This window comes from Phyllostomus discolor, chromosome 5 (assembly GCF_004126475.2).
Source record: "Phyllostomus discolor isolate MPI-MPIP mPhyDis1 chromosome 5, mPhyDis1.pri.v3, whole genome shotgun sequence".
Lineage (NCBI taxonomy): Eukaryota > Metazoa > Chordata > Mammalia > Chiroptera > Phyllostomidae > Phyllostomus > Phyllostomus discolor.
The window spans coordinates 168039110-168052190 of NC_040907.2; the positions used below are offsets into that span (position 1 = coordinate 168039110).

General features: G+C 56.0%; 1 protein-coding gene across 2 annotated transcripts in view; it reads left to right on the forward strand.

The window, feature by feature from the left end:
* The window catches only part of WDR11 (WD repeat domain 11), a 53247-nt gene extending 42130 nt beyond the window's left edge, over positions 1-11117 (forward strand). For both annotated transcript variants that reach the window (XM_028512118.2, XM_036027397.1), the window contains exons 20-29: positions 2630-2738; positions 3628-3690; positions 4857-4922; positions 5634-5805; positions 6963-7058; positions 7574-7739; positions 8247-8344; positions 8789-8934; positions 9670-9749; positions 10947-11117. In XM_028512118.2, the coding sequence (XP_028367919.1) occupies positions 2630-2738; positions 3628-3690; positions 4857-4922; positions 5634-5805; positions 6963-7058; positions 7574-7739; positions 8247-8344; positions 8789-8934; positions 9670-9749; positions 10947-11104 (1154 nt within the window). In that variant the 3' untranslated portion in view covers positions 11105-11117. The remainder of the gene's footprint in view (positions 1-2629; positions 2739-3627; positions 3691-4856; positions 4923-5633; positions 5806-6962; positions 7059-7573; positions 7740-8246; positions 8345-8788; positions 8935-9669; positions 9750-10946) is intronic.
* The last annotated feature ends 1964 nt before the right edge of the window (positions 11118-13081 follow it).

Here is a 13081-nt window from a genome sequence, read left to right on the forward strand (position 1 = left end):
CAGGGTGCTTCCGATGGGTGGGTGGGCAGGGGGGTAAGTCTCGTTCCCCCTGGTACACGCCTCCCCTATGACTAGGTATGAAAGAAAGGGTAAATTCGAGTAAATGGAAAAGTTGTTTAAAACTTTCATAGCCAAAGAAACTATAAGCAAAGCAAAATACTAATGATGACCTGGTGACAGTATTTTCGAGTCATTAACAGGTTGTCCCCAGTGGGGAATAAAAGATACACAAATGGCCCCTAACCGTATGAAATGACGCTCAACTTTATTCGTAAGAAAAATATAAATTAAAACTGCCCTAAAAAACCTTTTCTTAACTATCAGGTTAGCAAAACTTCGACAGTTTAGGGATGTCATCTGTGAGGACAGCCAGTACCCCCCGGCGCTGCCCGAGGGGGCGGGGCTGCCCCAGTGACCCGGGCAGTCTGAGCGCCGCAGAGCAGGGTGGTGGCACTGATGTCGGTGCTGAGCGAACAAGTCATCACTTCGCGTGGCACTGTTCGTAAAAAAATGGGAAGTGGGCGAGAAGGGGAAGCTCGTGTTTACAGAAGAATGCCACTTGCTAGATGTAGACAGAAGGATAGAAAACCACCAGTTGGCAACTCCTCTCACAAAAATCGGTGTGAGCCAGGATCATTAGGGGGTGTCTGGTCACTAGGTAGAAAGATTTTTGGACTAGGAAATTCAGTGCCACGGCATCTCCCCACCATCTTACTAGTTCTGGAGAGAAAAGTACCTGGACTAGAGAGAGCTCTGGTGAATCCCCCTAAACTAGGTGGGTGATCGGGTTAGTGTTACCGGAAGGGGACCAGCTAACACGCTCCTTCCTTCTGGTGGGCCTCGGTGGAGGCCGCCATCCCCTCCCCATCCCCTGTGTGGTGGTCCTGCCCAAGATGTTGATGCTCCACATACACAACTCGGAACTCAGGCCGTGCCCTAAGTCGGCTGGGTCTTCGAACATGAAAGCGTCGTGGGAGGTCAGAAGCAAAGTGGGAGGCCGTCCGAGAGCAGAGGAGGCCAGAGGGACGGCGCAAGCCCGTGCGGGGGGCCGGAGCCTGGCCTGGACCTCCGCTGTCTGGAGAGGGCGCAGCTCCCAGGATTCCAGCGGGTGACCGAGGGAGGGCTTTTGAACATGGACTGCACTTCAGGTGACGGTGTTGAGTCAGTATTAAAACTCCGGGTTGTGAAGAAAGTAATAGGAGAAATATTCTTGACCGCTTTCCAACTTTGAAATTGAAAAGCCCACGTAAAACACTTTATCTGTGACTTAATTTACACTTAACTGTGTAGAATGAAGTGTTCTGAGGCAGGCCTGTCCAATGGAAATACAACGTGAGCCACGAACGCAGTTTAAATTTTCTGGTACTGCAGTAAAAAGGCAAAAAGAAACAGGTGAAATTGATTTTAATAAAAATTCTACTTAAGCCAGCATATTCAAAATTTTACCATTTTAATATAAAATCAGTATTAAAAATTACTAAGGCGGTATTTTACATTTTTTAGTCTTCAGACCCCACCATGTATTTTCATTTAGCGGTACCTCAATTCAGGGGACAGATTTTCAGCAGAAATACTTGAATTGTGTCTTGATTTTGTAAAATCTACAACTGAGGAAGTAGTCACGTATCAGGTTCTTCCAAATATTCTTAGACTTCATCCAAGCATTAGCTTTCAATTAAAATTAATTAAATAAGATAAGAGTTCATTTCTTTCGTTGTTCCAGCCGCGTCTCCTGGGCCCAGCAGCCACAGAGGACTAGCGGGGCTCCTGTTGGGCAGTGGTGCGGCAGATCTGTGCGGTTTCATGTAAATTACCTGTCCAGGGGGTCCTGGGAGGAAGCCACAGGGGGATGCGGGAGCAGGGCTGAGGCTGAGACTGTCCAAGCTGGCGGAGCCCAGAGAACTGTGTCTGAGACCCCGAGGTCCAAGCCGGTGGGACCCAGAGAACTGTGCCTGAGACCCCAAGTCTGGCGGAGTGGAGCCTGGCGGAGTGGAGCCTGGCGGAGTGTGGTCGTGGGGCGTCAGCCCGGTGGTCTGGTGTCGGAGCCTTCGGTCTTGTGCTGTGTGCCCTGGAGCGTGCTGGGAAGCAGGCACATCCTGTGTCGTGTCCTCAGTGAGCCAACTGCAGCGTGTGGGGGGCTCCAGGAAGACAGCTCTTTTCTTTAAGGGTGGCCCTTCTAAGTGAGACCTGAGACGACACTCGATCGGAGCCAGCCTGATCCCTTTCGAGACGCTCAGGAGTGATGAGCCGTGTGAGTTTAATGGTCTCAGAAAAGCAGAGATGTCAAATGGTGTAAGGTGGTGCTGGTAAGTGCGATTGTCATCATCACAGGGTACTTTGAAATGGTCGGCTGCACTGGTCATCTGTTGAATTGTTGCACTGAGTCTCTTATTCAAGCAGCGTTGTTGGCATTTGCCACACAGGACACCTAGATCTTTAGAAGGGGGAGAACCATATATTGGTCCTTTTGAATGAAGAGAACCTCACCCCTCCTCAGTGTCTTAGTGGTGATGACATCAGCCACACACTCTCGCTTGCCACCAGATCTCTCCTTAGTGCTTTGCCGACTTCTCTGGAAACCGTCTGTAGCAGAAGCTCCAGAGAAGGTAAACATTTCGCTCTCCCCTAGAGCCGGTGTGGTGCCCGTATCTCCTCGTCCCGAGGGCCTCCCTCGCCTTGAAAGCCTTCTTGCTGCACCAGCCGTGGGACGGGCAGTATTCTTTGGATATTTCCCATGTGTAAGTTTCTCCATTTCTGTCTTTTTTAATTTCCTTGGGGGTGGAGGACATCAGCAGGGGCCCGCACTCCGGGACGTAAAAGGACTGGCATGTTAAACCAGGCTGAGGCAGGGACTGCAGACGCGCTGAGAGAAGCCCCGGTCCGCCCCCACCCCCAGCCCTCGGGGGCCCCGTGGGGGTGTGAGCCGGGCAGCTGGGCACACGCGCTGCTCTCGCCCGGCCACGTGCTCCTCTTGCAGCCTGAGCGTGGCGGACGATGATGAGTGTGCACAGGGCCAGCGGAGGCCGAGAGGAATTGGGAGCAGGCTTAAATCTTTTTAAAAGCACCAAGAATGGGCCTGTTTCAGAGGTATTATATGCTTCATAAACCTCAGAGCCTGCCTCATTGCAAAAATAAAGTCACAGAAGCTGTCACTAGCAGTTACTAGGTAAGCCCACAGGTGGTTGTGAACCCGCGCCACGCGGAGCGCACAGGTGGGCAGCAGGCGGGAGGATACGAGGTGACGCAGGCTGTGTCTGCCCCGCGGGGCATCTCCGCAGGGAGTGGAGGTGCACTGGGCGGAGCAGGAGGAGCAGGTCCCTGCCGTCACCGCTGAACTCCGTGCCTTACCGCGACTCGGAGCCTGGTGGCTTTGGGAGCCTGCTGGTTTCCCGTTTCTCGAAAGTCAGAGACTCTGGACTCACTTCCTGTTATGACCAATTAAGAAAGAAGCAGGCGCTAGAGGTGGTTGGCGGGCTCCCAAGTAGATGGTTGCTGTTCGGGCCTGCAGCCGTCTTTTCAACCAAGGGCTGCAAAGAGGTGACACTTAACACAGCTTGTTTTCTGCTGGAAAAACAAGTGGTTGTAAGCGAAGAGATAATGAACTCATTCAAAATCTTTCCTGTGCAGTGATTATCCGGAAAATGAAGAAATAAAGAATCTCCTGCAGGAGCAGTTGAATTCGTTGTCTAAGTAAGCAGCCCATTTATGTTTTATTAGAAGATAATATGGGAAAGGAAAATGCAATAATCCGGGCTATTTAAGATGAAAATAAGTTGTGCTTTAGACAACACCCGTGGCCCAAGGAGAGCCCGGCATCTCTCGCAGAGGCGTGTGTCCCTGGAGAACTTGCGGGCCGGGGAAGCGGTCACGTCGTAGTTCCGAGGACAGAGCCTCTGTCGTCAGCCAGTGCCCGAGGGTCCGACTGCCGTGGCCTTCTGTCTGGGCAGGAGCAGTGCCGGGGGGTGAGCGAGCGCCCTCCCGGCTTAGCCTGCCTCCACCACAGACCCCCTGCGCGCTTGTGTGAGGACACACACAGGCGGTCCCCGTGTGCCAGCCTCCTGCCTCCAGAGTGGGCGCCCCACATGGGGCCTGCGCGGTCCTGGCGAGGGGACCAGTGCGCCCCCTGAGCCCGGAGCGTTTGGAAGTGTACGTCAGGAAAGGCACTGCAAAGGAGTTCTGAGTGAAACATAACACAGTTCTGTGTTACACATGATCTGTTACACGTGATTACAGTGTTTCGTAAGTTATCCATAATAGAATGCTTTGATGTCAGATTCAAAATAATTACTTGATTGTTTTCTCTATACAAAGGTTAACATTTGTGTCTAAATGAAAAAGAATAGATTTAAAGAATATCTTGCCTTCCCCCTCCCCTTAATTTATTAATATTCTCTATTTGGCTATTTTAGAAATACCAGTTTGTAAAAACATTACCGTTTCTTCCTTAAATATTTTATCTCAGGGGTGACTTCAGGAGTAAATTCTGAACACAGCTTCTTTAAGGTGTGTACTGTTCCTGACGATGAGCAAAGTCGTTCTGTCAGCAGTGACGGTCTCGCTCCTGTGGTTAGTTAGGCAGCTGTCCGGACTTTCGAAAGTCTGAGCTGCAATGTGGCGAGACCGTCGGCCGCAGCCGGAGCCTCGCAGCCCCGGGGTAGCCGGCAGGCACCGCTTCTGCAACCCGCCCACACGCCACGCCCTAGGAGCTGCTGTGGTGTCGGGGCGCGGCAAAGTGACTTCTCCTGTGAGCTCTAGGTGTGCCCTTCGAGGGGAGTGCTCCGTTTCTAGAGCACACTCATTTAATATCTCCCTGCGCCGCTGTTCACCTAACAATGCCTTTCTCGCCTTGTCCGCAGTGACGTAAAGAGCCTCTTGCTGGACCCGGAATTCACCCTGCTGCAGAGGTGCCTGCTTGTGTCCAGGTAGCGCTGCTTGGGGAGTTCTGTGTGGGAGACGGAGTTCCCGGCCGACTCGCTTCTCTCCTTACGGGTTGTTAGTCAAGACCAGACTCTCTTAGATTTTAGGAAAGTATTTCAGTTCATCCTTTAACATGGCAATTTTGAAAGTAATAACAGAAACAGAAAAAATTATAATTAACGTGAGACCTATACTTTCTCAATTGAAAAGATTTTTTCCTAGGGACATTTTTTAAAATGTGTGTTTCAAGATATCAGCTACAAAGGCATGTCCTTCAATGTCCCAGTAAGTTGTATTTAGAATCAGTAACCTGTACTCTCACGGCACACACAGCTGTCACTTCTAAAAGACACGTTTCCCTCCGTTCCCAGAGAATAAACTGCGAGCTGCCCCGACCCCTCATGGAGCCGCTTACGTAGAGCTTCTTCCTTGATGTGGGGCGGTGGTTCAGAATGGAGGTGTGCTGACAGCCCAGGCTGCCAGCCTGCGGCATTGCTCTAGCCATAGAATGGAGGGGCGTCCGGCCGCAGGGCCCCCACCCCACCCTGTAGCCAGGCCCCAGGGCTGTCGGAGCCCCAGTAACAGGGCTGGGGGAGGGGCCACGTTACCGCTTTCCCCGGCCCAGCAGGCAGTGCTGCGCCCCAGCGTTTCAGGCCCTCTGAGCAGCCCTGTGTGAGCCAGTGTGGGGGCTGCAGCCTCGGTCTCCCCCCCCTCAGGCTGTACGGCGACGAGTCGGAGCTGCACTTCTGGACCGTGGCTGCGCACTACCTGCACAGCTTGTCCCCCAGCGCACGGGTGCCGGCGGGGAAGGAAGCTGCGCCTCAGGACAGAGTGCACGACCCGCTGGACATTTGCTACGACATCCTCTGCGAGAACGCCTACTTCCAGGTACCTGCCTCGCAGGCGGCAGCCTCGGGGAGCCCTCGTCCTGGTCGCCTTGTGTCTGTGAGTGCGTCCGACCTGGGGGTCGGGCACTCAGTGAAGGTCCACGTGAGGGAGATGCATCCCTTCGCACCTTGTTTGCACAAGGAGGACCTGACCCAGGACTCGGAAAGTTTGTAAACGTTCGCTGAGTTTTGTAATGCACACTGACATTGTATGATTAACGGTCTTTTATTTTCTTCTTTACCTAAAAGTTTTTAACTTAGCTTTATTTTAATTCTCTTTTATTATTTTCTATAAATAACATATGTCTTTCACTTGGTTTGAATTTCCTATTTTATATATAAGGAGGTAGCTTCAAAACTTTTTAATCTATTGTATGAGGGGGGACCCCCCCAAAAACTGGAGTTTACTTATAAAAAATGGTGTGTGTTCTTGCATGTTTCAACTCCAGTCACCTTCAAAGTGCTCTGCGTCTGATGCAGTGCTCCTATAAAGATGCTTTTTCCACTGTTCCAAACAGTTTTTGAACTCGTCGGTTTTGATGCCTTTTAGTGTTTCTGCCGTTTTGTCTTTCACCTCTTCCACATCAGGAAAACGTTTCCCTTGAGGACTGTTTTCACCTGGGGAAACAAGACAAAACAAGTTGCTTGGGGCAAGATCAAGTGAACAGGGAGGGTGGGGCATAGGTCATGCTGTTTTGTTCAAAAACTGCTATTGTGAAATGGGCAAATGTGTTGAGTCTTCAAAAAAATTCACTGAAGCTGAACACAGCCTCTCACAACAACGCCAGCTGGCACCCTGATCCACATGGCTTCCTAGAACACTCACCTAGCGGGGAAACCCTGTTCCACAAGGGGCCTGCCCTCTAGAAGATAATTCCATTGTTTTTGGTGGGTGGCCCCCTCATAAATTCTGGATATGGAGGGGTTTTCATCCAGCTCCAGGCGAGTTCCAGGTTCTGTAAGGGGGCAGATCTGACACACTTGAATCTTTTTTCTTCTCAAATTCTTACTAAACTGTTGGATTACTGCAAAGTTGGTTAATAACCTTATAAGTCAAAGTAATGTTTATTAAAATGACATTAAGTATAGTAAAATTTAAATAATTCAAAAGTCTTATAACCCAGGCTTAATTTTCTTTTTTTTTTTTTCCTACTCTAGAAATTCCAGCTAGAAAGGGTTAATCTGCAGGAAGTGAAACGGACAACGTACGACCACACTCGGAAGTGTACAGACCAGCTACTTCTCTTGGGTCAAGTACGTCAATCTGTGTAACTCTCACGGGGTTGCTGGTTGATTAGTATCTCAGAGCCTCCCATCTCTCTCTCTCTCTCTCACGCACACAGGCACACAGGCACGCACACAACATGATGTTTCTCTAGCAGTGTAAGTATGAGTTCAGGTTTTCTCTCAGAATGAAACCGGCAGGTCTTCTGGGAGAGCAGAAGTACATGGCACAGCTAGCCAGCCTGCCATTCTGGGCTCCGCCATGCTGAGCGAGGCCCCGTCTGGTTCTGTGCCCGCGGCTCTGAACCGGCGCACGGCGCTGAAACAGGCGGCCCCTGGAGCGCCTGCGGACCTGCCTGGGGCTGGGGGTCTGGGCCAAGGGCAGCGGGGTCCTTCCCTTCGGTTTCCTGTGTGTCAGCAGAGCACTCGTGAGTGATTTCTGACAACGGAGGTCCCCCTTCCGCTGTAACTTCCAGTGTGCCCCGAGTGATGAAATGAAAAGGTTGCGTGGAGGACAATAACAAGGAGAACTGTTTCTTTATCAGACAGACAGAGCAGTGCAGCTGCTGCTGGAAACCAGCGCAGACAACCAGCACTACTACTGCGACTCGCTGAAAGCCTGTTTGGTCACCACTGTCACCTCGTCAGGCCCCTCCCAGAGCACCATTAAGCTGGTGGCCACCAACATGATCGCCAACGGCAAGCTGGCAGGTGAGGCGGGCTTCTCGGGTGAGCGTGTCAGCGCCGTGGGGGGCAGGCCGCTCGCGGCAGAGGGTTTGGCAGTTGGGGTGCTGCTTTCCTTTCTGTATGTGCTGGGGAGAGCCAGGAAGGTCATCGCTAGCCCTTTAGAAGGTAACTGTGTAATTTAATCCTCTAAACCAGAACACTTTTTTAAGAGTGAAAGGGGCACTATTAATAAATGCCGAGAAATAGGCATGAGTTGGAAAAACGTGGGCAAACTGAAATGACAGCCAGGGAGTGAGATACGCTTTACCTGTTTATTTTCGGGACTGTGTTGTGCTTCCTGCTCGGCTACTTGAGTGGCAACGTTGTTGCCGAACTCGATCTTAGTGTGTTGTGTTGAACTGTGAGCCAGGAGCGTGTCCGGCAGGAGCGGGCACACGGCCAGAGGCGGTCGGGGCGATGCTGCGGGCAGCAGGCGGCGGCTCGTCTGCGAGAGCGCTGCCGCGTCACGGCCGCCGCTGTCTTGTCTTCCAGAGGGCGTGCAGCTGCTGTGCCTCATAGACAAGGCTGCGGACGCCTGCCGCTACCTGCAGACGTACGGCGAGTGGAGCCGCGCGGCGTGGCTGGCCAAAGTAGGTGACCTCGGCCGGGGCCCCCGCATTCGGGATCGGGGTTCCCATCTTTTCACTCGGGAGTTCGCGTTTTGGGGCTGCAGAGCTGCTCTGCAGATACTTCCTCCTAACGCTCGTCCTCCCGTTCCTTACGGGCATCAGTCGCACTGCTTCTGTGTGGCAGGTGCAAGTTCCGTTGGTAGTGATGATGCGAAAGCAGCTGCCTCCTCTCCCCGCTGGGCGTGAGCCCAGACTACAGCCCAGGGGCGCCACTGGGCCCCCGAGTCGCCGAGTCCCTCAGGCCTGGGTCCTTCTCGCTCCTGGCCATGGTCAGCGGCGGCGTCCAGGCAGGGTGCTGGCAGAGCAAAGCCTGGCGTGTGCCTCCCAGGAGCAGGTCCCATCTGGATGGGTTTTCATACGGGTGCAGTGCAGATGCCTTCGTTCTAACACGGGCGTCTTTCTCAGGTCCGCCTGAGCTCCGAAGAGTGCGCCGACGTCCTCAGGCGGTGGGTTGACCACCTTTGCTCTCCGCAAGTCAACCAGAAGTCGAAGGCCCTTCTGGTCCTCCTCTCCCTGGGCTGCTTCTCCAGCGTGGCCGAGATGCTGCACAGGTGCATGGCCGCGACCGGTCCCGTCACACTCGCGCGCTCGTGCCCGGAGGGAGGGGGGGAGGGAGGGGCGTGTGTTCTAGGTTGACTGATACACCAGCGGGAGAGGACCAGTCCGTGTTCATCTCTCTGTGAGTTCGGGGGGCTGTGAGGGAGTCCTGCCTACGTGCAGGGCGGACCGGACGGGTGCCGGTGTAGAAAGAGTGCGGCAGGGCCTTCGGAGAGGCGGGGGCGGGGGCGGCCCAGTGGAGAGGGCAGCCTTGCGGCGGCCGGGGGGCAGGGGGAGGGTGGCAGAGCGGGGCGAAGGCAGGGTCTTCCCTGGAAATCTCGAAGAGTGACGCCCATAGCCTGTTAGGGGACGTGTGGTTTATTGAAAAGTCAGGGAGGTGGACAGATTGAGGTGAGGATGGCAGAGATTACTTATTAAGTGTGGACACCGGGTGCTTGCGTGCTCGTGCTGCCTCGGAAGCTTCTGTGCATTCTAGCTGCTCCACACTCTTGAGGGTTTGTAAGGGAGAGCTTGGGCCTCGGCGCCTGTGTGCGCTCCCTGCCCCCTGCTCCCTGCTCCCCTGCTCGGGCCAGGACGTGGGGAGGGGCTGGCGCAGCTCACGTGGCACTGGGTTTCCAGGGAAGGTGTGTGTCAGCCTTTGCATAGAAATACACCCTCGGACGGTTCTCCCGCCAGATGCCCCCCATCACTGTTCCCACCTCTTCCTCCGTCCCCTCTCTGTCCGACAGCATGAGATACTTCGACCGCGCCGCCTTGTTTGTGGAAGCCTGTCTCACGTACGGGGCCCTGGACGTCTGCGAGGACACAGATATCCTTTGCCGGGGAGTCGTCCTGAGGGGGAGCAGGTGGCTGAGTGGGTTCTGGAACCCCTCTTGGCCGCGCTGTCGGGGCAGGAGCTGCACGGCATCGAGAAAGACCCCTGCCCCGGTTCCCCAAAGCCGAGCGGGGAGGGGGGGAGAGGGGAGGGGAAGGCCGGGGAGAAGGGGTGGCATCGCTGCCTCGGCTCCCGGACGGCGCACAGGCAGGGAGGGGCCGTGAGGGGGAGGGTCCCAACCTCGGCAATGTCCTGTTGAGACTGAAAAGGAGGGAAGTAATTCAGGGAAGGTGCCGGAGCCTGCTGCTTTAACACAGCAGTGTCTCAGAACAGTGCACGCCGGGGAGTAAAGGTTGACATGCTCATTTGGAAAATACCTTCAAGAATAAGTAAAGAGGACTCGTTGTCACCCGTGGTGACAGTCTAACGTGGGACGAGACACGGCACTTCCAGCAGACGGGTCCTCGGAGATGGAGGCACATCCCCGGGCCCTCCCGTGCCCAGGAACCTCTCTCTCTCCCCGGGGTCCGCTGAGCCCCGTGCTTTTCTGTAAAGAGAAGGGGCCTGAGATCACAGCCCCTGCTTCCTTCGTGTGCGGACCTGCCTGCTCTCCTTGCACTGTTACATGGTGGTCTCAGTGCTCCATGTCAGACACTTGGTTTTCTGTACGGTTTTGTTACAGAAATTTAAACTAAACTAAAACCCACGCAAGGCCATGCCTCGGCACCGGTCAGGCTGGCTCTGGCTCAGGGGAGCCGTTTTGGCTGTCAGAACAAGGCAGAGCCCCGCTGTCTGGAGCTCCGGCGTGGGGCAGGCGTCGTAGGCAGAACCCACTACTGAGGACAGACGCGCCCGGAGCTGCCAGCCCCTCCGATGCGGAGACGGCGCCGGGGCATGCACCTTCCCCGCCTGTGGGCTGTGCAGGTCCTGGGGGACCCGGGGAGGCATCCTTGGGTCCTCTAGGAGAAGGGGAAGCTCTGGGCTTAGAGGGGGAAGCTCATCACGCTAGTGTGTGATGCCAAGGATGGGGGCGTCACCTCCCCCAAGCCAGTCACAGCCCCCAGTCCCCTTCCCCCCCCCCCCCCCCCGAGCAGGCAGTGGTGTGGGCCCTTCCCCCGCGCCTGGGGGAGCCTGGGTGGGGTGGAATCGGGCCCTCGCTGCCCCCCTGCTCCTTAACCAGCCGTGGTGCACAGAGACTCACCTCTGCCGTGTACGCGGATTACGCCCGAAGCCTGAAGAGCCTCGGCTTCAGACAGGGAGCGGTTCTCTTCGCCTCAAAGGCCGGAGCCGCCGGCAGAGACATGCTGGGCGAGCTGCAGTCCCCCAGACAGGAGCCGGCCGAGGAGTGACGGGCGGGCGGGCGGGCGGGCGGCCGTGTGCCGGGAACTCCGACCTCCGGCCAGGCGGATGGGGACGCCGTCCTTCCCTGGGCCTTGAGCCATCACTGCGCTGCAGAGGCCCCCGTGCGGACCCTCCGTGGCCGGGAGCTCGTTCCGTGTCCTGTGTTCACCTCAGAGGAAGACCTGAAGAGTCCGCTCCGGGTTCCCACGGGGAAGAACATTTTGTACTTTTGGGGAGAGTTTAAGCGTCTTTGGAAATACTTCACGTTGTTTTTAAACTGAAAATTCGAGTGACTGAATTGTTCTTCTTACTGATGAAATAAAGGCGCTTGGAAAGTCTGTAACGGAAGAGTCCGTGACACCTGTCCTCCGGTGTGTGCTGCGCCCGTGTCCGTTCGCAGTACGGACACGGCGCGGTACGTGGGGTCTCTGATCTGTGGGATTCTACTTCCTTCTGTGACGTATGACACTCACCCCCTTTTTGAAATCCTTGTGCTTTAGTTTTCTCTGTGTTCTCACTGTGACATGTGACTGTTACCAATGATTGCTGAGAATTCACACATCTGTGACTCACAGAAATGGCGAATAAAAAGGAAATTCTTTCTGGGCCTCCTGTTCTCTGCTTCGCTGCGCACGGGACCGGGTGCTGTGGGGGTGGGGGCGGGGGGCCTCACTGCCGCTGCCCGTCCCCAAAGGCCGGGCCACTGGCCAGGCTGCTGTCCGAACCCGAGAGACCAGGCCGTGAGAGTCCCGGGGGTGCGCACAGGGCAGGACCGGCCCCAGCAGATCCGCCCGTGCCTCCCGAGGGAGGGCAGGGCTCAGCCATGGCTCTTACAGGTGAGACAGGAAGTGGCATTCGGTCATCCCCCACCCCCAGGTGCCCGGGGTGACACCCATCCACCCACCCTGCAGGCCGTGGGGTTTTCAGGCAGATGCATCACCTCTACCTGCCTCCTGGGTGCATAGCTGGGTCCATGGCCCGGCTCGCCTGTTCTCTGGCTGGCGCCGCGGCTGAGCCACGGAGAAGAGGAGGAGGAAATCCAGGTCGTTCCGTCAGTGCTGTAACCGGCTCAGTCCACTCGCCCTTTCTCTGCCTGCGCGGGTCGCAGCAGACTTGCTCAAGGCCGTGGGCAAACAGGGCTCTCCTTAGTGTCACTTACTTAAGTGATTGTCCAGGCACAGTTCACGTATTCACCAGCTCGTTAAAGGAAACGAGAATGCCGGGCGGCCTCAGCAAGCAGAGAGGAAAACAAAATTGTAGCCCATGGTGGGTAGTTTAAGGATCAGATATACTTCGGGTTGGAGGGTGAGCTGTGCGCTGGCTGGCCACGGGCGAGGGAGCGCCAGCTGGGCCGAGAGGCTGGATGGAGCCTGGTTTCTGCCGCTGTGCAGCCCCAGCCGGGGTCCGGGGTCCTGGCTCCCCACAACTGGGCGGAGACCGGGCTGTGTCAGTTCCGAGGGCAAGTCCCATTCCCATGTGTGTCGCTGCCGGTCTTCCCGCGGCCGTGGCTGGGCGGGCGGTGGCGGGCGTCTGTCTGGGCTTTCGCAGTAGACCTCAGGGTGGCGTCCGCACGAGCCGCCAGTCCCTCACAGGGAGACCCGGTCGGGAGTCCTTGCCAGAACAGAGTGTCGCCGCAAACAGCTGCTCTCTCCCGCTTCCTGCCCGGACGCCGCCTCCTGCAGGAGGACGGGGCTGCGGCTCGGGGGACCCTGGGCCCCCCGGGGGTCGCCCTTGAACCGCACTCTCGGCGGTGACGGCGTGCGGCTGGAGTACAGCGTCGGGGCACAAACCTGGAGCAGCGCGGCCGTCGGGGAGCTCAGCGGCCAGGCCCGCCGGGGCCAGAACACCCCGGGGAGCCTGCTTGCGGTGGGTGGGGCTTACCCGGAATGGCGTGTGACGTCAGAGCTTGTCAATTGCAATGCAAATTCATGTTCAAGTGATCACACCTGTGCTGGCCTTCCAGGTGCAGGAGAGAAGCGGCTGGG